The sequence below is a fragment of the Aricia agestis genome, chromosome 3 (assembly GCF_905147365.1).
Source record: "Aricia agestis chromosome 3, ilAriAges1.1, whole genome shotgun sequence".
NCBI lineage: Eukaryota > Metazoa > Arthropoda > Insecta > Lepidoptera > Lycaenidae > Aricia > Aricia agestis.
The window spans coordinates 2,254,515-2,277,044 of record NC_056408.1 but is presented as its reverse complement, the minus strand read 5'-3'; the positions used below and the strand labels follow the sequence as shown (position 1 = coordinate 2,277,044).

At 39.1% G+C, this 22,530-nt stretch overlaps 2 protein-coding genes across 4 annotated transcripts in view; one reads left to right on the top strand and one right to left on the bottom strand.

Annotated features, from left to right (window-relative positions):
- Nucleotides 1–259: 259 nt before the first annotated feature.
- On the top strand, nt 260–12,673 carry LOC121740233 (ER membrane protein complex subunit 1). Of its 2 annotated transcripts, XM_042132869.1 has the most exons (17): nt 260–442; nt 525–640; nt 1,158–1,289; nt 1,762–1,960; nt 2,315–2,648; nt 3,542–3,731; nt 4,083–4,196; nt 4,529–4,543; nt 5,531–5,688; nt 6,095–6,241; nt 7,220–7,387; nt 7,717–7,821; nt 8,234–8,426; nt 10,631–10,780; nt 11,141–11,317; nt 11,623–11,856; nt 12,093–12,673. In XM_042132869.1, exons 1-17 carry the CDS (start codon nt 300–302, stop codon nt 12,251–12,253), a joined length of 2,736 nt encoding a protein of 911 aa, XP_041988803.1. In that variant the 5' UTR covers nt 260–299; the 3' UTR covers nt 12,254–12,673. The 2 variants fall into 2 exon arrangements, with proteins under 2 accessions (XP_041988803.1, XP_041988804.1); XM_042132870.1 differs by lacking the exon at nt 4,529–4,543.
- Nucleotides 12,674–14,904: 2,231 nt separating this feature from the next.
- LOC121740232 (TELO2-interacting protein 1 homolog) overlaps nt 14,905–22,530 on the bottom strand; it is a 34,842-nt gene continuing 27,216 nt past the window's right edge. Inside the window, exons 17-18 of one of the 2 annotated variants that reach the window (XM_042132868.1) lie at nt 19,253–19,481; nt 14,905–16,899 (exon numbers count right to left, since the gene is read on the bottom strand). In XM_042132868.1, the coding sequence (XP_041988802.1) occupies nt 16,684–16,899; nt 19,253–19,481 (445 nt within the window). In that variant the 3' untranslated portion in view covers nt 14,905–16,683. The remainder of the gene's footprint in view (nt 16,900–19,252; nt 19,482–22,530) is intronic. The other variant, XR_006037618.1, reaches the window with a different exon arrangement.

The following is a 22,530-nucleotide window of genomic DNA, read 5'->3' as shown; positions in this document are numbered from 1 at the left end:
GATAGATACATAATACATGATACATACATACACTTTTGAAATTTGGCACATTTGTTCAGACGCTGATGTATACTAACATAATATATGAAAACTGGACAGTTCTGCAAATATTACATACATCCGCGTCGAATTGATAACCTCCTTTTTTTGAAGTCCGTTAAAAATCGATATTGACGAATGACGATATATTTTTATTTTAACGTTTTGTTTTGCAGTCGTTACGTCGCGCGTCGCGTCGACTTGGTCGACTTTACGATTGCATTGGCACATCACTACACTATTTCAGTCATTCATTAGCAATGGGGGTGCTGTCAAATAAATTTAAACCCAATTTTCTGGGTTTACTCAAGTTTATAAACAGTATGAATTGGTTTATAGTGTTTTTCAGCTTAATTAACCTGTCCATGTGCATTTACGAGGATCAAATCGGGAAGTTCGATTGGTAATTATGCGATTAGGTTATGCCAGTTGTACGACTTCGCAGGGCCCTAGTTCAATGTTTAATTAATGAACATCGTTTGCAGGCGGCAAACCTACATCGGCCGGATAAAATTCGCCCAATTCGATACAGTCTCAACGGCTAAGAAGATAATTGTGGCGACTGAGGAGAATGTTCTAGCCGCCTTGAACATGAAGACGGGTCTGTCATATTTTATTTACATAATATTTAACACTGTATATATATTCTTATCATATTCATAATACGTTTATTTTATACGAGTATGTTACTTTGTGTTTTGGTACATTTACAGTTAAAAACATTGACATTCAACAGTCACAAGAATTCTACTTGCTCATCAAGTCATCACATAAGTGATATGTCAAAATTTAATTAACATAAAAGTACTATACTAAAATTCGTTTTACATATGAAGCAGAAACCATTACAAGCTAATAGCTTTGGAAATATATTTTTGCTATATGAAATTATGCAAATAATGCTACAAACAGTATCGGCGTTAGGGGGGGTGATGCTGGGCGACCGCCCAGGGCGCCAGATAAAAAGGGGCGCTGAGGCATATAAAGGGGGTGCCAAATTTTTTCAGCACTACCAGCACCCTGGGCGCCGAAGAAATCTCGCCCAGTGTGCTGGTACTGCAGGCTAAAACTGGTCCTGGCTACAAAATGTGTTCTAAGAAGAAATATTTTAATTTCAGGTCAGGTGGTGTGGAGGCATGTGTTTGAGACGGCCTCCAGCGGCAACATCCAGCTGCTGCATGTGGCTGACAAAGTCACTTCCGTGACCGGCTCTAATCCGTACCTTGTGAGGGGCTGGGACACTAACACAGGTATGTGTTACACTATATGCAATTACAGGCTGAAACTAATTAGGTCTTTGAAAGTTTATTCTGGCAAATCTACTACTGGCAAAATATTTTGTTTTTTACAGCTGGGTAATTAAAGTTCTTAAAGTGGAATGTGTAAAAAATGTATTTTTTTACTTTATCAAAATTTTACATCTAGGACAATGTTGTTTAAAATAAGGGCATTGAACTTACATGAGCACTAAGCAGGAAGATACAATTTAACTACAAAGAGTTAGTCAGGTTATGTTATTTGATAGTGTTTTTTACATTTATCTAAAGAATTTAATCTTTTTGTACTGGGATTTTATATTAAAAGCAATCTTTTATATTGCTTGCTTGCCACCATCTGTCTGACTGAGCATTCCATCTTTATTTGTTAAAAAAAAATCTTTGGGGATCCCTTGAGTGTTACCTGCAATATTGTATGAAGGCACAAATGCGTTTTTTTTTACAGGAATTCTACTTTGGGAGTGGTCCTTGACACTGCAAGATGATTATAGAGCGGAATATGCAGAGTGGTGGGTACAGAACGGCATGCTGGTAAACCTGCTGCCATTCTTCGGCTCTCACTTGGAAGTATCCATGTATAATTTGGTCTCCGGATCCAACAGAGGATCCACATCAAAACTCCCCGCTCAATGGACTAATGAAGGGTATGTTTTGAACTACATACTTTTATTCTAAACCTGTAGGTAAAAAAAAATAAAGTCACAAGGTTTACATATTATAGCAATGAAGATTATCAAATATTAAAATAGCTGAAACAATTATTGTGTTGTTGTGAATTATGTTGAGTGACAAAATCATTATTATTCATAATGATTTTGTCACTCCAACAATAATTTAAAGTAAGTACATATATTTACAATCTTTAATCAGTTTCTAATTTAACACTATTTGTATGTTTTGTCACTGTCTTGCTATAATAATATGTAATATTAGAAAAACTTGGAAAGCTGATGTCTTGACATTTGTTACATGATTTGAAAAAGTAATTTCTATTTCAGATGTGTTTTAACCGCACCCTACTACTCATGTGTATCAGGCAGCGCTGGAAGTCAGCTCCTACTATCACTGGATGTCACATCCAAAGCTGTGCAGATTCTCAGCAAGCCACTATCAGACTTTATCAACCTCAACAACGGTGTAGGAGGTGAGCTCCGAGAACTAGACGGTAGCTCCATCCCAGGCTTCATTGTTGACAATAAGAAGATAATTCTACTGAGGAACAACAAGTTTGAACCTCTGAGTGTAGAAGTGAGTGACTCTACAGTCAGTGCGGGCGTAGTAGATGGAGTTGAGGGACCAATGCTGCTACAGATTTGGAATGAAGAGAATAAGGTGGGTACTTGTATTTTTTTCATTTGTGTGTGTAACAAGGTCATAATATTTTTGGGTTTTTTTTTATTATAAAATTGGGGCCGTCTATGGACTGTTCGCCCATATCCTTTTTTGTTATTTTATTATCTAGATTTCTCGCACCAAGGATAATTGAAATAATATTATGAATTTTAATTAATTGTGGTCATGTGGTCGCCATGGACACTTTTTTTTAATTTATATATAAGTAATATAATTATATATACTTAATAGAATAGACTATAATATATTATACATATAATAAATAAATATATATTTATTGTTTTATAAATTACATAATAATAATTATTAATGTTTTGAACAGTGAGGTCCCAGTCGGTGTGGCGGCCAGTAGATCCGACATTTTCCGATTTCCTTAGATTTTATGCTGCTCCACCCTTTGCCTTTAGATGTTGTGACATTGGCTTGGTGGAGAGGGGTCACTCAAGCTGGGTGGAGTTTCTAGGGTGTTAAAGAGATATCATTCTGTGTCGAATCTACCCACCATGTGGCTTCAGACTATCATTCCTGTCTTTTATAGCCATTTTTATGTTATAATCTTTTATGTGTTCGGTTGACACCTCCGTGGCTCTTTTTATGAAGTAGAAGAGAAGAAAAAAATATATTTTTTTGGGTTTGTATGTGTTCCTTAGACTCCACTAAAGTATCAACACTAAAGGAGTTACTTTGGACATAATAATATGTTTCTAAGGGTAATGCCCCAATGTCTAAACATGTCCATACAATGTTAAAAAAGTAACTGTTTGTTTTTAGATTCATTCCCAGAAAGCTATTTACCGTGTTTATTATTCTCTGACTGTCAAATATAAAACTCAATAAAAAGCAATATTACAAGCTCAACAAAATATTTCCAGGCTTTCTCCCTGCGCGCTCATAGCATTGAGACGGGTAAAGTGATACCGGAAATAAGCAGTACAGAGAAGGTCAATATTCCGGAGCCTGATCTGCTGGCGGGCATGTGCTCTAAGAGCGGCCGAGAGCAGCACGTGTGCAGACTGCTGGTTGGTGCAGCTGATGACGCCGTGCATCTGATGCAGCAGGCTGGTAAGAAGGAAATATGTCATCATCTTCTTTTTTACAATGGCCGACTCAGTGAGTTGCCAATGTCAGTACTTTTTCTGTGAAACACACATACTTTCTCCCTTATAACACAAGTGTGATCAATTCTTATATTAAAATTATCTTAATAAAATCTGTCTGTCTGTTATCTCTTCACGCCCAAATCACTGAACCGATTTTGTTTAAATTTGGCTTAGACATACTTTGAGTCCTGGGAAAGGACATAGGATACTTTTCATTACGGAAAAATGTACGGTTCCCGCTTGATAATCGAATGTAGACGAAACGGAGTTGCGGGCGTCATCCAGTATATACATAAGTAATTTTGTCTTTCAGGTCGCACGCTGTGGTCCCGACAGGAGGCGCTCGCTAACGTGGTAGCGGTGGAGTTCGTGGACCTCCCCGTCTCCGACACAGACGCCGAACTGGAGACTGAATTTGGAAAGGAAGGTAAGGGCTATTTACTAATTAGCACAAGGAAGGTATGGCAAACCTTACATCAACATGCTACTTATCTGAAGAATTATATAGGATGTCATAGACGTGCCATCAAAATATAATATTTTTCTTTGTAACCCTATCGCGTCTTAAAAAATATCATGCCCTAAGCCTAACTTGGCGCTTTTGTAGAACAATCATAATAATTTTATAATCAGTTGTGTGCTCAAAAATGTATGTGCCGTTGGTTCGCCATCCCTATGCTAGTAAAGTAAAATGTTTAAGTAGATTATAAACTTATCTATTGCAAGTAAATATTTTACAAGTCTTTTATTTGTTTCTAGCTGCGAAGGAGACTAGTAAGTAAAGAGGGTAGAATTCTGTACATAGTTTGGTTTGTATGTTGTAATGAGTGTTGATAAAGTATACAAAATATTAGACAGTGTGTGTTTGACAACCCTTCTTAAGTTTGATATCACCAGTTTTAAATTTGTAGAATACACTAACAATCCCTAAGTGCAACCTTATAATTGTGTAGAATAGCTTACTTTCTTTTCACTTGTACACTTGTATGGTGAAATTTTGGAGTGTCTGTTAATACTGTTCCGACTTACGGAGCTCTACTCCCTCACACTAAGCTGACTTCAGTAGTATTTATATTTTGTGTATAACAGAATAAAAAAAATCCACCAAGTCTGATCGAATCGGATTCGAAAAATAACCGCGCTATAATTTGTCAACGCTTCTCGTTTGTTGACTGTTGCCCAGTACAGCTAGACGTCAGATGGTACTGGCTAGCATACAGCGCGTTCCCATCAAACACGGGGCAGCACCGTCACCGTGGCACGACACGACTCCGCCGCCGTGCCGCGAAAGGTGCACCGCGCGCCCGCCGCCCGTATTTAGGGTGAAACTTCTTAACAAAAATTGCGTTTCAAACTTAAACGAGGCATAATAAAATACCTATCAAAGTCAAGTAATGCAAATATTGCCAGATTTCAATCAAACTGAATAGGGGCCCGGGGCGGCACACTGTTCACGGCACCGTGTCACGGTGGCGACGTCGTTTCACGAGGCGACGTCGTGCCGTGGGAATCTAAGAAGTGAGAAGAAACTCACGTAGAAATCCAATGTTGAATTTCTGCGACGCGACGTCGTACGATGTCGTGTCGTAGTTTTTTATGACGCGCATCGTAGATTCCCACGACACGACGTCGTGTCGTGTTTTTGTGTCCAGGCCCTTACTGTTTCGACTTTAGAGCTTCAGAACAGGGCGTTTTGAAGCTTACTAAACCATTAAAGGTTCTAAACCATAAAAACTGTATTTTTAAATTTGGAACATCCAGGTTCCGTGTGGTCCGCGTTCACTCGCCGCCTGTACACGCAGTACCAGCAGCTGACGAAGCTGGCGAGTGGGCTCGACAGTGCCGAGGACTCCGCGGAGCTGGTCCGCGACTACTTCAACCTGCACAAGGTCATCATGCTCGTCACTCAGGCTGGAAAGGTACGTAGGATCTCATTGAAAATCCTCGTATAATGATTACACAGGTTTTTGAAAGATATTATGTCAGACATAGCATGCATAGCTTTCTGTATGCTAAGCAGAATAAAGGAATTAAAGAGGGAGCTGACAGAAAAGTCGAATGTGATGCGTTGTTTTTAAAACATTTAAAAAACTAATCACACCATTTGTTTTGCCCTGACTTTGTTATGTAAATGACCAAATTGTAATCACTTAATAATGATTAAGTGATTACAATTTGATTATTGTATTCTCCCTTAAAAATGCTGTGTTTCATACAAACAAAGCCATACATTTACCATCGCTAAAGAGCAGTCGTTACCTCAATATATTTTTATAGCAATTAATAAGATATAGTACTACTACACATAATTAATTTTATATCCAGATATTCGGCATGGACAACCTCTCGGGTCGTATACTGTGGGAGCGGTACGAGGCGGAGCTGAACTCTGCGGCGGCGCTGGTGTTCACGCGGCGCGCGGCGCGACACCCGCCCGCTGACGCCGTCGTGTCCGTCATTGGGAAACATGTGGTGAGCTGTGTAACTTACTAGGGGCGCGTTCGTAAAATGCTCAAAATAGGAGACATTTCGATCGTTTTTAATGCTTAATGGAACGCGGAGTACATAAGTTACATGTACTCCGCGTACTGCGCTTACCGCGTACGTATTTAAGCAGGTTTATTATACAATGTGTAATAAAACAAGTGATAATACTTTAGAGGATGTATGTATATAGAGTTCGCTGTGAAAGTAAGAGCACTGAAAGAGTAACTTTTTTTTACTTTGGTATGGGAAAATTCTTTACACTCGGACACTTGCCCATACAAATCATTAAAAAAAATTGATCTTCAGCGCTTCCCATACACGCCCAAGTATTATCACTTAGTTTTGTTACACCCTGTATATTTGTTTGTTGAACTCGTACATTTTTCTTTTGCCGGGGTTAAGTATGTCTTTAATCTATGTAAATCGATTTAGTTTAGTGAACAGAAAATACCATTGCAGACATCTTTAATGATAATAAAGAGAAACTTTGCTTGGATAATGCCCATAGTCAGTTGCAACGTCAGAGGAAAAAGAAAGCATTAAATTAAGATTTGATTGACGACCTCTGTGGCAAGTGGTGAGCGCGTTGGTAGCTCAAGCCGGGGGTCACGGATTCGAATCCCGCCGAAGGAACAAAAAAAGTTTTCATTTTTCCTGGGTCTGGATGTTTATTAAATATTTGCATGATAAATAAAAATCTTAAATATATGTATAGTATAAAAGTATTAAATATATTTCCGTTGTCTGGTACCTGTAACACAAGTCCTTTAGGTACTTAGCACGGGGCCAGACTGACGTGGTGTGAAGCGTCCATAGATATTATTATTATTAAGATCTGGCAGCCCATCACCGCGGGCGGCAAGTCTGTCTTTTCGCTTCGTTTCGAACGGGTCGTTTAAAATGACATCCCAATACATAGACTCGTCACGTTACAACTTATATTGAGCCTCATTTTGACTGCAGGACACAGGCAACGGTTATATAGTAACCCTCGACCCGCTGACGGGCTCGCTGGTGGAGGAGGGGCGGTACGCCGCGAGCGCGCGCCTGCGGCAGGCGACGCTCGCGCCCGCACCGCTCGCGACAGGACTGCGCGCGCTGCTGCTGCTGGATGAGGATGACGCTGTGCAGGTATAGTTGTGTGTTGTAGTCGCTTGAGGAATGAAGCTATGTCTCAACGACACACAACTACAAATATTTAAAAATGGTTCAATGAAGACACATAGAAATTAGTTGCAAGGTTGGTGCGATTAAAATCTATAGCAATATACTTGTTAGCGCCACATATTATTTTTCAAAGTCGTGTAGCAGTTGTGTTGTTACAGGCCCAATGAATCGATTTGTTTTTATTTCTTAATTTGTTTAATATTATTATTTTTTTAAAATTGGCAAAGATGAGTTTAGATTACTGACTGTCCTCTTTTCTGTTCTATCATACTCAAAAGTCGTATTATTTTCAGGTTATACCACATTCCGCTGCACCATTGGTGGAGAATATGTACATGTATGTTGCTGAGAAGGAGACCGGCAAAGTTGAAGGCTTCGCCCTGAGATATAATGGAAAGGTAGTATTTTACAAACTAAAAATAGTTCACTGAACAATAAGTAAGATTTTTTTCATTGATGTAGCTTATAGATATACATTATACGATCTTACTACAAAAGATTTAATCACCCGTTGGACAGTTGATTAGAGAAAAATTCAGTACAAAATGGTCTCAAAACAATTACTGTTCAACAGAATATGTTTAATCTTTTGTGGTAAGACCGATAATGTTTAATTTGAAATTTATTTTAGGCCGTTAGGTTAGTTTTAGGACGTTAATCGGCCTTACAAATACTATATAAATTGCACAAATACAGCGTAATTAGGAGAAAATATATTATGTCCTCCAAAGACATCAAAATATTGTTATAAGATGGATGTGCCTATCTGTGTTTGTGACTATTGGAGCCATAGTCCTTTTTGTCCTACAGGAGCTAACAGCAGTGCGCACGTGGTCCTCTCTGCCGGGCGGTGCGGGCGCGCGCGTAGTGGCGGCGGTGGCGGCGCGCGCGGCGGACGTGCGCTCGCCGGGCCGCGCGCTGCCGGACCGTTCGGTGCTGTACAAATACACCAACCCCGCGCTCCTGTTGTTAGTGCTGCAGAGAAAGGATCGAGGTGCTGATGGTGCGTATTGTTGTGGTGATAACGTAGAATAGCGATTTGGATTAGGGTGTAACAAAACAAAGTGATAATACTTTCGGGTGTGTATGTGTGCCTTAGGGTTTATTGTGAAAGTGGCAGCGCTGAAAGAGCAATTGTTTGTGATTTTTATAGGCAAGCGTGCCAGCGTCATTTTGTATGGGAAAATTCATGACGTTTGTTAGCTTGCTCATACAAATCTAAAAAAATTGATCTTTCAGCGCTGCTACTTTCACAGTCAACTCTATACGTGGGACTCATACACACCTTAAAATATTATCACTTATGTTACACCTGTATATAATGTCTAGACTTCTGATGTATGCGGATTGTTTAGTACCCTTTATAAATTTATAGTACTGGCACAGAATATATATTGGTAGTACCAACAGAATTCCCACTAGCGAAACCCGTTTAAAGAAATAACGACTCATCTACGATATTATAAATTTAAAATTGCGACTGTGCAGCGCTAGGTGTCTACAATTATATTCACCTACATGTCAGCTCTCTTTCTATCGCATAACTCGAACCTTTTCTGACGAAATCAAGGTTTTTGCCTTTTAGAAAACAAAATATATATTTTTTAATTACTATTGACACGAATAACAAACCTTTTTATAGTAATATAAAATTTTAGTAATCCAACCTATATTTTACAGTAGTTTTTAACCCCCGACAAAAAAGAGGGGGTTAAAAACTACTGTAAAATGTGTGTATCTGTCCGTGGCATGGTAGCATCCAAACGGGTGGACCGATTTTGCTCTACTTTTTTTTGTTTGAAAGCTGACATGATCGAGAGTGTTCTTAGCTATAATTCATCATCATCAGCCTGCTCAGTGCTGGACAATCAGGGTTTATCTGGTTCATGAAAGGCCGTCAGCAACTTGCAGTCGTTTGATGGGTTTTATATTTCATTGTAGTTCGTGACATTTGTGAATATACAATATAAGTATACACATATTAATGGAAAGTTGACCTGGTGCTGCAGCATCACCTGGTAATCAATAGGATATCCAACTCCTCGCCAACTTAGAGCAGAGGTTTCGTGTTTGGGCTCATTTTAATAGCGACAACCAGTAAGAAGTAGATAGACAGTAAATATTTACATGCTGCTGCTGCAGCATCACCTGGATTCTATAGGAACCGAGCTTCGTATCGACCCAAAGTGGAGGTTTCATGTTTGGGCTCATATTATCGGCCTCATCGAAAAGGACATTAATAGATTATAGTAATCATGAGAATATGATTATGTATATAGGAATTACTCTGCACTATAACCAAAACCAGTTTAAAAAGTATGAAATAAAATTAAGAAATTTAAAAAAAACCCCCGCCAAACAACTTTAAAAAGTAATGAAATAATATTTACTGCCTGTAAGTTCAAATAATTCCTAACTTGTGTAAAGTAATATTTTAGTCTATAATTGTTGTCACGGTGTGTCGAGGGACCGGCAATTAAGCTACAACCTAGAACCGCCCAGTCGCTGATTATCTCCATTCGGTTTGCTGTGAATTAGTGTGAACTGATCCTTAAACTATAATGTTATGTGAAATCAAACATCTACATTAGCGGTCCCCTGACACACCTTGACAACAATAATTATGGACTAAAATATTACTTTACACAAGTTAGGAATTATTTGAATTTACAGGCAGTAAATATTATTTCATTACTTTTTAAAGTTGTTTGGCGGGTTTTTTTTTTAATTTCTTAATATATATATTCGATTATAGTGCAGGAAACTTTTTTAACTTTAAACATAGTAACTTGTGTTTATTTCTGTGTAGTTTGTGTGTTTCTTCGTAAGAAATTGGTTTATTTGCTATGTTTGTATAAGTACTTAGTTTTTATTTACTTTTTGTATTTAAATACCATATTCAAATACATATTTCATTGGCCTTTTTTAATTGTTCATTTTTATAAGATTTATAACGATTTTGTCACAGCGGTTAAATCAGTATCATGAATTAAATTCCTCTGTAATCAGTAAACAGTAAATACGCGACGAAAAATCTTGCGCGTGCGTCACCGCTTGCTTGTGAGTCCCTAATGATTTGCCACCCGCGGGTGGTATTTACAGTTAGATACCTATACGCACGAGTGAGACAGGCCTGGTACTGGCTGTTGTCTCATCCATCCATTACGTCATGTTTCTCTACTTTCACAACTCATCTTTTATCTACAGAGGTAGTGAGCGTGGCGCTAGACGGCGTGACGGGCGCGGTGGTGGCGGGCGCGACGCACCGGCGGGCGAGTGCGTTACCCCTAGCCGTGCACGCTGACAACTGCCTAGCGTATCTATACCGCAACGACAAACATCGACGAGTTGAAATCGGTACGTGAAATATCTGCTTTAAAATATGATAAATAGTTGACATTAATATATTCATTTTATCAGTAAGGATAGCTAAAATCTAAATAGTTAATAGCAAACACATAGCTGGCTGTTTTTAGAATGACGTCCATTTATTTATTTATGTGTAACACAGTGACGCAGAATTAATTTTGTGCAACGTAATGCAACGGTATAGTAAAGCATGTATTTATTTATGAACAGATTGTACGTAAATAATGACCACTATTACTAATTTACTACTACTAATAATTATAATAATAATAATTATTAATTAATGTATGTTTATCTAGTGGTGTGTATAATGCAGACGTCCTTATAAACAATTACTATTGATTATAGCTACGATGGAGTTATACGAGGGCCCCACGCGGTGGAGCTCGCCGGGCGCACCGTTCAGCTCGTGGGAGGAGTGGCGCGCGGCGAGCGTGCGGCGCGCGGCGTACGTGCTGCCCGCCACGCCCACCACCGCCGCGCTCACTCACACGCGCCGACAGATCGCCGACACACATTTGTTGCGTGAGTTGTAGATCTTATTATATAATACTTTAGAACTTTTTAAAGCCGTGTCCAAGGAAATATACTTAAGAGTATCAAAAATATGTGGATTGCTTTCGACTAAAATCAAGATTTTAGTCGAAAGCAATCCACATATTTTTGTGAGATATTTTAGTCATTAGTTCGCATGATATGTTTAATTCCCTTATTGACAACATTTATCAGAAATCTATAAATCTTCTCCAGTGTTGCTTATGTTATATCGTTTGTCATTTCATATAGAAATCGACAGCCATTATTAATGTTTTATACATTTCATGTTTCAGTGGGCCTGTCGACGGGCAGCATCGTGGAGTTACCGTGGGCGTTGCTGGAGGCGCGGCGCTTGGGGGCGGGGCCCGCGGGTGAGGGCATGGAGGGGACGCTGCCGTACACGCCTGAGCTGCCCCTGCCCGCGGACGCCGCCGTCAACTACAACCGCACGCTCGAGCGACTCGCCGCCATACACGCCGCGCCCGCTGGCTTAGAGTCCACGAGTCTTGTGCTCGCTACTGGACTAGGTATGTTAATAATCACGTGACGATTAATAGCGTCAATTTGCAACGTTGCAAAGTCTTTATTGACTTAAATGTAAAAGGGACAACATCTGATTTTGGTCATCTTTTACTAGCTTAACTTGTACGTGGCTCGACAAAGATCTCCGATTATGAAAGAAAATGTGAGAAACCATTTCCCTAAAGACTATTTATTCGTGTTATTCGTCGTTATTTACGCAAAAAAATTGCAATTGTTACAGATCTCTACTACACACGGGTGGCTCCATCTAAGACGTTCGATCTACTAAAAGACGATTTTGACTACTACCTTATCACGATAGTGCTAATTGCGCTGCTGGTGGCCACGTACAGCACCAAATACTTCGCGTCCAGGAAAATGCTCAAGCAGGCGTGGAAGTGATGTATATAGTGTAGGGAATTTGAACTGTATTGTAATGTGAAATGGTGACGTACCAAAGTATTAGCAGTTTTATAATGACTCTGTTCTCTGCTGAATCACTGATGCGAGTGTCTAGTGTTTGCTGTATAGATCGCGTTTAATTTTATATCTGCATTTTAAACACAAGCCTTGGTCCACGCAAAACGCAGTGGCTGCACTGCTAAAATGAAACAAAATTGGCTAAAAGAGCCAATGCAATGTTATGAGTAAATTTTGTTACTTTTGCACTTATTAAGGGAATTTAATTCATAAGCAGAATGGTAGTCATTATGGATTTATAATTAACAAACTGACATGTCATTTGAATACACCATGTTTTCATAACCTATAATTTGAGATAGCTTTAGAAAAAAAAATAGTTTGTTATTATTTTTAGCAATATTCTGCGAAATAAACTTCCACCTTTAAGTAAATTAGTGAGTGTACGCATAGGTATGTGTACAGCACCTCCCTCCTCCCACACTGCTTATGCGTACACTCGCATGAAAGAACCTGCAAACACCACCACCACACAAGCAATAATGTTAGCAAATCCGTGCAAGGCCCCTTACCACCATGCAGGTTGAAAACCTCGACGCGCGTTTCTCCCCAACACCGGAGCATTCTCAGGATGTAGACTCTACGAACAACGTCCGTCAAGTGCCGCCACCGGCCAAAACAACTAAATTTTAAGCTATGGATTTCCGCAAAGTAGCGCCTGATTCCATTAACTTTAGATTAAAATTTCCTGATAGAAAAAAAACGCTACATAAAATGGGTGTGTAATGAAATAATGTCAGGAATTTTGCACTTTTATCACAACAATAACATAAGTCACATCAATGAGTAAACATTTTAGTCTCACACATTTCAATAAATATTATATGACAGATACATATTACATATTATTTACATTGCTAACATTTACAAAACAAAAGTCGAAGGCTTAGATAATAAGTTAATTTTTCATAACTGCTTCTAAATAATACATAATATATACAAACAATATTTGCCACTGCCTTTTTACAATTTGAATTGTAAGCTTTTTTATGAGACATAACATTAAATGGACAATAATAAGAATATAATCGTTATTCAGTGTTCCAATCCTTAAATTCATAGAATAAACTTTATATTCTGTTGTTATAAGTTTAAAAAAGATTGTTTTCCTTTCATAATTCTGTATTGAGAATTTATTAGTATGGTTACATGTTTTTATTTTACATGATTCTGTGTTTTTATATTGAGAAATAAGCATGTTTACATACCTATTGCATTTTAGTCAAGTTATGCTTTTAGGGGTACCACAAACTACTGCCATGCTGCCATTAACATACATACAGTTCAAATTTCTTTGCAACAAAACACATAGGTAAATTATTTGCATATATTATAGGAATGTGATTGTGAATAGCTTAGGTATATTTGTGGAATTCGCAGAGACAGTGTGGTTGGTGAACGGACTATATAATTATACTTTATTTATTTTTAATTGTCTTCTGTTGTTGAGGTACTGTTTTTGAATACTTAGGTTTTCTTATGTTAATTATTATTCTTTAAATTAATCTGAGAAAAGGGCTTGCATGAATTATTATGAGTACCTTTAAAAACGGCCTTAATGCTGGATAGGACTGAGTACATTGTTACTATTGTTTTTCTTGTTTAATGGAACATTGTTTTTGTTTTGCGTATTATACTACTGAATGGACGCAGTGGGTTGAACTATACAGCAATAAATGTTCATTGTAGCTAGTGCAATTATATACCTACATTTGTAAAAATATTTATTAAATAAAATAAATTAAAATATCAACATTCATTCCAAAATCATTTAAATAATAATTTATTTACAAAGTATTTATACAGATACACTTATATTTAATCGTGTAAATTATTCACCAGTAGTACGTATAGCATCATTGAAGTCACAAAATTCAGACCATGTATTAATTTTGAGAAGTTAAAATAAATTTATATAAACACCAAAAAATAAGACTTAAGATGTAGTACTTTAAAATACATATTACATCTGCACCTACTATAATAAACTTATGTAAGCAAATAATAACTATCATTGGGAGACTTTTATACTTTTGTGCATACATTGTATAAGACGTCTGTCAAAAAAGTGAAGAAATTAAAAAGTGGCAACATCGTAGTGTCCCCTTTCAAATCAATCTAAGAAAAAAGGGACTCGATACTACGATGTTGCCACTTCACTTTTTTGACAGACTATAAGCAGTTGTTTTTATAATAATGTGTATTTTTAATTCATACTGTAGTTTACTACCCGACATCAGCTAATGTATGTTTGGAATGATAAATTAATTTAAAATCACAATATGAAGGTGAACGCAGACTATCGCACCGCATACGCAATAGTCACATCATTTGGCGCTTTGGTGACAAAATTACGCATGGATGCGAAACAACGATAAAAATTAGGCCAGTCTAGTTTTCTTTTCGGCCACTTGCTAAAACATACATGAATGAGATCACGTTCGTACGAGTATTAAACAGCTGTCTTTCAAGTGGCATATTATTTTAATAATACGGCTACGTTACAATACGAGCGGTGGATCAATCTTCGCTCACCTTTAACTGACTACTTCTTATTTTAGCCACTTATTTTCACTTAGGCTATGGTTTCTATGGTTTAAAATTTGAAGTGGTCATTTTCGAAACTACATAATATAATGGAGGCACTTCACATGGCTATTTGTATTTGCTATTGGCTATTTGTTGTATTTGACAACATTATTGACGAATACGCAAACAAGCAAATATAGGCAAATACGACCATCCACACATGGACGTCAAATACCAAACTTTTACCTGATTTTCTTTACTTGCCTATTTGACTCGTTTGATGTGTGTCAAAAACCGACAAAGGTACGGGTGTATTTGGTATTTGTCATATTTGTCAAATAGGCAAATAAGGCCAATATTTGTCAAATATACCGTCTACACATGGTGATTGTTTGGCGAATACATCAAATACGCAAATACAAATAGCCAAGTGAAGTGCCTCCATAAAATACACCAAGACAACAAGAATTTAGTTACTATATTAATAATCTAGTTTAACAGCTAACATTAAAATCCGAACAGTCTTTGCGAGTATATACAAAGCTTACATTTAGATGAAATATTTTGGACTGTTCAATGTTCTAATTTTTTTATTAAGTTACCAAAAAGACTAGCTTAGAATGTACCTTATAGGCTATACTAGGCAAAAAAGTCAAAACTAGATAATTAATATAAAGGTTGTTTACATCGATATAGTAGTAGGCGTGTAGGATTCCCGTCTGGTTCAGCACTATAGTCAATGTACAACCACCGTTTAAAATTAAAATAAAGACTTTCTGATTTAAAAAAGCATTACCTATAATTATTTTCTAAATCAAGATGTTTGACACAAGATTTGCTACATTTAATAGATGTAACGTTTTATGTATTGTAAGGATTTTAAAATAATTTCTGCATTTTGTTATCTTCTGGTACAACATAAACAATTACTACAAATAATGGACTAGAATTCATGGCACCAATAGATTTTTTACAATAACAACACAGTCAAGTTAATACATAAGTCTCAATTTATCATAAATTTATACGTGAATATAAGATTTAACGAGTGAACTATTATGATCTTATTTAGCCTCGGATAGCACCCAGGATCGCCCAATTGAAGTGCATATTTGCCATATCGGTTTTCTGATGCTATTGCCACTGCGCTTAGGTCACTGACGCCGCACGAAGCGGGTGACAGATCTTCAAGAATGGCAATGCGGCGTTATGTTGCATCTCGTTCTATCTTTTTTGTGGCAATCAGTGAGCTAAGTGCGTAAGTTTCGCGAGTGCGACTCATATAAGTGATGGCCGATGGGTATATTTGTTTTTAGTGACTATTAATGTTTTTATAAAACAATAAAAATAAAATAAGTACCTACTGCCTGTCTTGGGTTTTATTTACACATTCAAAACTGATCCAATGTTTCTATCCTAAAGAGAAATGTTTCATTCCAGTGTTTTGATACTCCTTACGACGAATAAAACACTGGAAACAATAATTTAACACTGGAATGAAACGGAGGTTAAAAAAATAAGCTACATCGTCATCGAAATATGACAGATATATATTATAATTTACACATAATATTCGAGATTCTTCACTACATTAAATTCGCAATGAGTTTTCAGTTGCTTATCTCTAAAGCACGAGGCCGCTACGTATTTTAACATTCAAAAACATCGAAGAGTCCATTCGATCAACAGGCTAAATAGCTCTGATTTTTAAAGCCAAAACGAATGAAGTTCATTGAACTCGGGCTGTTTACAGCCTATCAACAATACCTTCATCTGTCCTGTCCATGTCGTCACTCGACAGCTAGGACGCGGACAGCTTAAGTCTATTTGATGTCGAAGATCAGTCGTATGTTGCTGTCGAAGTCCGTGTCGGCGGTCTCGTAAGGCGTGCCGTACACGGTCACCAGCTGTATGTCAGACTCGTCGGACACGGTCGGGGGCTCGAGCGAGCTCTGGTTGTTGCACAACCGCCGCAGATGTTGCCACGCGGCGCCGTAGTTGTATTCCAGAAACTTCTTGAAGCACCTCACCGCTAGCTCCTGAAATAAAGGGGAAAATTGTATTTAGGACAATCAAAATTTGAAAGATTAACTGCCGGACTCAGAGTGGAACATTAATTAGTTAAATGTAATTCATTCAAAATTTTGACATAAGCTCCATACATTATCTGTCAAACTCTTCATTAAATTGAAGGTTAATCACAGTTAAATGTCTCTGAGTACGGCGGATAGAGTGTTTAAAAATTTATTGGTTGATGATCATAGGCAATGAATTATTTTTTGACACTTCATATAATATTATCGTAATTAGTAATAACATAATATTACATAACAATGTAGGTCTGCTATTGGGCTATTCCCCGGATTGGCGATTATAGTCGGTGGGACCCAGATTAACGTCACACCATCTATGACGTATCTGGGTCTCGTCCTAGATAGCCGATGGCTACAAAGGATGATGACTACCCGAGCCGTCCGTGGCTACCGCACAATATCTAAAGATGCGGCATGCCTGCTCGCGGGAGCCATCCCTTGGGATTTAGACGCGCGAGCATTCGCCGACGTTTTCTGGCGTTGCGCAGAAGCCCGCGCGGGGGGCAGCAACCCCCCACCAGACGTCGTACGTCGGTGGAGGAATGACGCTAGAGAGACGGCTATTGAAATGTGGAGAGAGCGGCTAGAGAACCCGCAAGTCAGCGTAGACTTGGTTTTTTTTTTTTATGAAATAAGGGGGCAAACGAGCAAACGGGTCACCTGATGGAAAGCAACTTCCGTCGCCCATGGACACTCGCAGCATCAGAAGAGCTGCAGGTGCGTTGCCGGCCTTTGAAGAGGGAATAGGGTAATAGGGGAGGGTAGGGATGGGAAGGGAAGGGAATAGGGGAGGGTAGGAAAGGGAATAGGGTAGGGGATTGGGCCTCCGGTAAACTCACTCACTCGGCGAAACACAGCGCAAGCGCTGTTTCACGCCGGTTTTCTGTGAGAACGTGGTACTTCTCCGGTCGAGCCGGCCCATTCGTGCCGAAGCATGGCTCTCCCACGTGCTGGCGATCCGCCCGGTACTCAAGGAATGGCTCGACAGGAAGACAGGAGCACTCTCGTTCCGCCTCACGCAGGTGCTGACCGGGCATGGGTGCTTCGGTCGGTACCTGTGCGAGATCGTCGGAAGGGAGGAGAATACACGCTGTCATCATTGTGACGCGGACAGGGATACGGCCGATCACACCGTGATGGCCTGTCCCTCCTGGATTGGACAACGCGCGGCCCTGACGGCCGCAATCGGACCTGACATCACGCTGCCAGCATTGGTGCGAGCCTTGCTGCGCGGCGACCCGGACTGGAAAGCGGTGGAAGACTTCGCCGAAGAAGTTATCTCCGCCAAAGAGGAGGCCGAGCGCATAAGAGAAAGGGAGGCGCTCGACCTCAGAAGACGGCCAGGGCGAAGACGTCGTGCCAACAATGGCGACAACAACGTCCCGCCATAACCGGGGTGCTCAGGGCGGCGGTATGGGGATGCCGTCGCCCATTGCACTGAGTCCCCGAGAGGGTCGCGATGCGCAGTGTGCTCCTGCGCATCGCGACAAAACGCAGTGGAATGGCCTAGATTCTAGAAGCAAGCCCCCATTGGGGCCTATGCTTGGCCTGGGGAGCGAGTAAAACGCTCCCATCGAGAAGAGTCTGCAGCCCACTAAGCAGACGTCCGCTGATGAAGTGGTGGTGTCGTACAGTTCCCGCGACTTCGTCAGGAAGCGGTGGCTAGGAGCACCGTAGAGTTTTAGTGGGTAGGGCCGCGGCACACACCAACTTCGCCCGCGGCGAGTCCCACATATCCGCAGCGGGAGTCCCCATCCCATGCGGAATGCGTCACAGCAATTCTCTACGTAAAAAAAAAAAGGTCTGCTATTTGGCTGACCTACTTTATTTCGTCGGATTTACTTATACCAAGACCAACCGACAGAAGTTATTACCAACTTGTTTACTATTAACTATACTATTAATCTATTTCTCGATAAGTACTGATATACTTTTAACATACGATTTATGGGACACGAAATTTCCAAATTAAGTATTTTTTTCCTCCCCATAAGAGTGAAGCCAAACGAGCGTAATTTCCGAGTTGTGAGTCGCAGAATTTCGGTCGCGTAAATATCTTTTCATACAAATCATGACTCACAAAATTACGCTCGTGTGAATCAAACAGGACTTTTGTATGAAACTGAATGCAGCAGAATTTCTGCCAGACAAAATTCTGCGACTCACAACTCACAAATTACGCTCGTTTGGCTTCACCCTAACAGAGTAAGGACTTGTTAATGTGTTCATTATTTCTATAGTAAAAAAATATTATAAAACTTGCTAATTCACTTTCAAGGTATATGATAATCCCACATACCTGCAGCGGTCTCGGCTGCTTCCTGCTGAGGTACAGCCTCACGCAGCTCATGGTCTCCTCCATGGTGTCCTCGTCGAGCTGCAGGTGCATCACCAGCGCCGGCACGTCCTCCAGCACGGCGAGCTGCAGCGCGTACGCCCGGGACAGGCGGTACGCCGCGCCCGCGTCCTGCAGGTAACTGTCCGACGACGACTTGCGCAGGAACGAGTGAAGGGATGGCAGGATGTCCCTGGTATAGAGTTATAGTAGGGGAGGTCGCGCTCGTTTTGAAAAGTCATTTCATACCGAGCGAAAATCGTTACAATAATAGTATTCCACTAATACATAACAGCTTTGATCGTCAGCTGCTTCAGAAGTGGTGGGTTAAAATTTGAGAGTATCTCAAAGTTGTAAAAAAAAATATTGCGAAAAGTATTTTTATACCGAATGAAAATTTTATGGATGATTATTGAGGTCATGCTTAACCAAAAAAGCACCGTCAGCCATTTCGCAAACGGGGGATTCAACGTCAGTCGCGTTACTGAACTATGTTAAAAATCTTAAAATATAAAGTCATTTCATACCGTACAAAATGTATACAGGTGAATGCTGATACATTTTAAATAATAAAGACCACCGTCAGTCGTTAATATGATGGTGGAAAACCCGTCAGCTAGCGACACAACTAATAACTATGCTGCGCTTTCAATGTAATATCTGAGCGCGTCGCGTAGTCACTTTGGTAGATGAACTGACGACCTTTTCACCCACATACATTCAGCTGACGGTGATTTTCGTGTGAATTAACAATTAAACTGTCTTATATAGCAATTTCATTTGGTTTAATATTATTTTAATACTCAATTATGACATTTTAGACTACGCAGTCTAGAATGTTATACGCACAACGAGTTATCATTTTAGTTTTCTCAGCAAATTGAAATTACTTTCCAATCACATTATCATACATTATTTTTATTGTTTACTAGATGTCCTGGTGGAATTCAAGCCTCATATCTATAAAGTTAGGAGTTCTCTAAGCACCCTTGGAACAGTGATATACTTTGGTACAATATCTTACTTTTTGGTAGCACAAAACTGAAATCACCATAAGTTTCCATATACATTTTTATAGGTTCCCCACATACCTCATAGATCAAATTGCCACCTTGGTCACCGTTGAAAAGTTGAAACAACATAACTATAATTATTAAAATCGCTCGCAAGCTCGAGTTTCTCTATCTAAAAGACCATGAAAAGTACCAAAGATAGTGTCATAAGGTGGTGATGCACGCAGTGATGATAATGATGATGTAATTTGCATATTGCCATGTGCTTTTCGTTCTTAAAACAACGCTGAAACCGCCAAACTTGTATTTATAAAGGAGTTAGGAGTTCTCTCAGCACCTTTCGAGCCATGGTATACGTTGATAAAAATCTTACTTTTTGGCAGCATAATAATATGTTAAGAATATATTATAAAACCAAGATCATCACATGGTACTAAATTGGGATGATACCCTAAACATTAAAAGAAACATTTTGAAAAACGGTTTACACACGGCGAAGTAATCGTTTAGCTTATAAAATAAAATATCGGTCAAGTGCGAGTCGGACTCGTGCATAAGGGTTCCGTCACAGAGCGAAAGTAGGCAAAAAATTGCGTTTTTTTTATGGCCCTTAATATTCACTTTATTAAAATTTTACTATTAATTATTATTAAAGAACAAATATAAATTAAGGATTGTGTGAAAATTTCAAGTGCCCAGCTGTTACCACTATTGATTACGAGCGAAAAAAACTAAAAAAATCTCGTTTGTTGTATGGCACGGTGTATTAATATTAATTTTATTGCGTTTTTAGTATTTGTTGTTATAGCGGCAACAGAAATACAAAATCTGTAAAAACTTCAGAAGTCTAACTATAGCGGTTATTGAGATATATCCTGGAGACATACATACAGACAGACGGACAGACAACGAATTCTTAATAATAGGGTCCCGTTTTTACCTTTTTGGGTACGTAACACTAAAAATAGATCCACATTCGTACATAATATCACCTCCGCCTTTATGAAAGTCGGTTAAAAACTTAGTTAGCTATAATGTGTTAATCCAGGATAATATCAGCTAACTCTTTATTAATGCTTATCGAAATTCCTCCAATTGCTTAAAATTTAAACGTAAAGAAGTTACAAACATAGTACACATTCACATACCTACTCACACACATACAAACTTATTAACGCAAAAACATTCGCCGGGTCACCTGATGGAAAGCAACTTCCGTCGCCCATGGACGCTCGCAGCATCAGAAGAGCTGCAAGCGCATTGCCGGCCTTTTAAGAGGGAATAGGGTAATAGGGGAGGGTAGAGAAGGGAAGAGAAGGGAATAGGGGAGGGTAGGGAAGGGAATAAGGTAGGGGATTGGGCCTCCGGTAAACTCACTCACTCGGCGAAACACAGCGCTTGTTTCACGCCGGTTTTCTGTGAGAACGTGGTATTTCTCCGGTCGAGCCGGCTCATTCGTGCCAAAGGATGGCTCTCCCACGTGTCAGAACTTTACAGCCTGGAGACACACAGACAGACAGACGGACAGACATCGATGTCTTAGTAATAATATGGTCCCGTTTTTACCCTTTGGGTACGGAACCCTAAGAGGTAGTATGATGATATTTTTTTTAGTATAAAGTATGATGATTATTTTAAATGTTAATTTTTCTTTAATTTTTATTAAAAAAGTTATAATTCGTAAATTCGAATGTAAGACCAAGTAATTACCCCGACATATTATTATTTTTACCTGAGAACAAAAAAAAATTGCGTTCCAAATTTAAACGAGTCACAATAAACGACATTAGCATTTGTATTAATCGAACTTGGAAATAACCCACGACCCGAGTCAAGAGCCACGCTCTAAGCCACTAAACCACGGAGGCGTAATTAAAGATGGAGGCGAGTATTAAATCAATATTATACCAAAATAAAATTGCTATATAAGACAGTTTAATTGTTAATTCACACGAAAATCACCGTCAGCTGAATGTATGTGGGTGAAAAGTCAGTTCATCTACCAAAGTGACTACGCGACGCGCTCAGATATTACATTGAAAGCGCAGCATAGTTATTAGTTGTGTCGCTAGCTGACGGGTTTTCCACCCTCATATTAACGACTGACGGTGGTCTTTATTATTTAAAAGGTATCAGCATTCACCTGTATACATTTTGTACGGTATGAAATGACTTTATATTTCAACTTTTTTAACATAGTTCAGTAACGCGACTGACGTTTAATCCCCC

Bases quoted from the DNA above. Each gene is read 5' to 3' on its own strand.
- LOC121740233 (XM_042132869.1), top strand. From the start codon at position 300: ATGGGGGTGCTGTCAAATAAATTTAAACCCAATTTTCTGGGTTTACTC. The intron at 10,781-11,140 runs GTACGTGAAATA...TATTGATTATAG, and splicing joins ACATCGACGAGTTGAAATCG to CTACGATGGAGTTATACGAG. The intron at 11,318-11,622 runs GTGAGTTGTAGA...TTCATGTTTCAG, and splicing joins CGCCGACACACATTTGTTGC to TGGGCCTGTCGACGGGCAGC.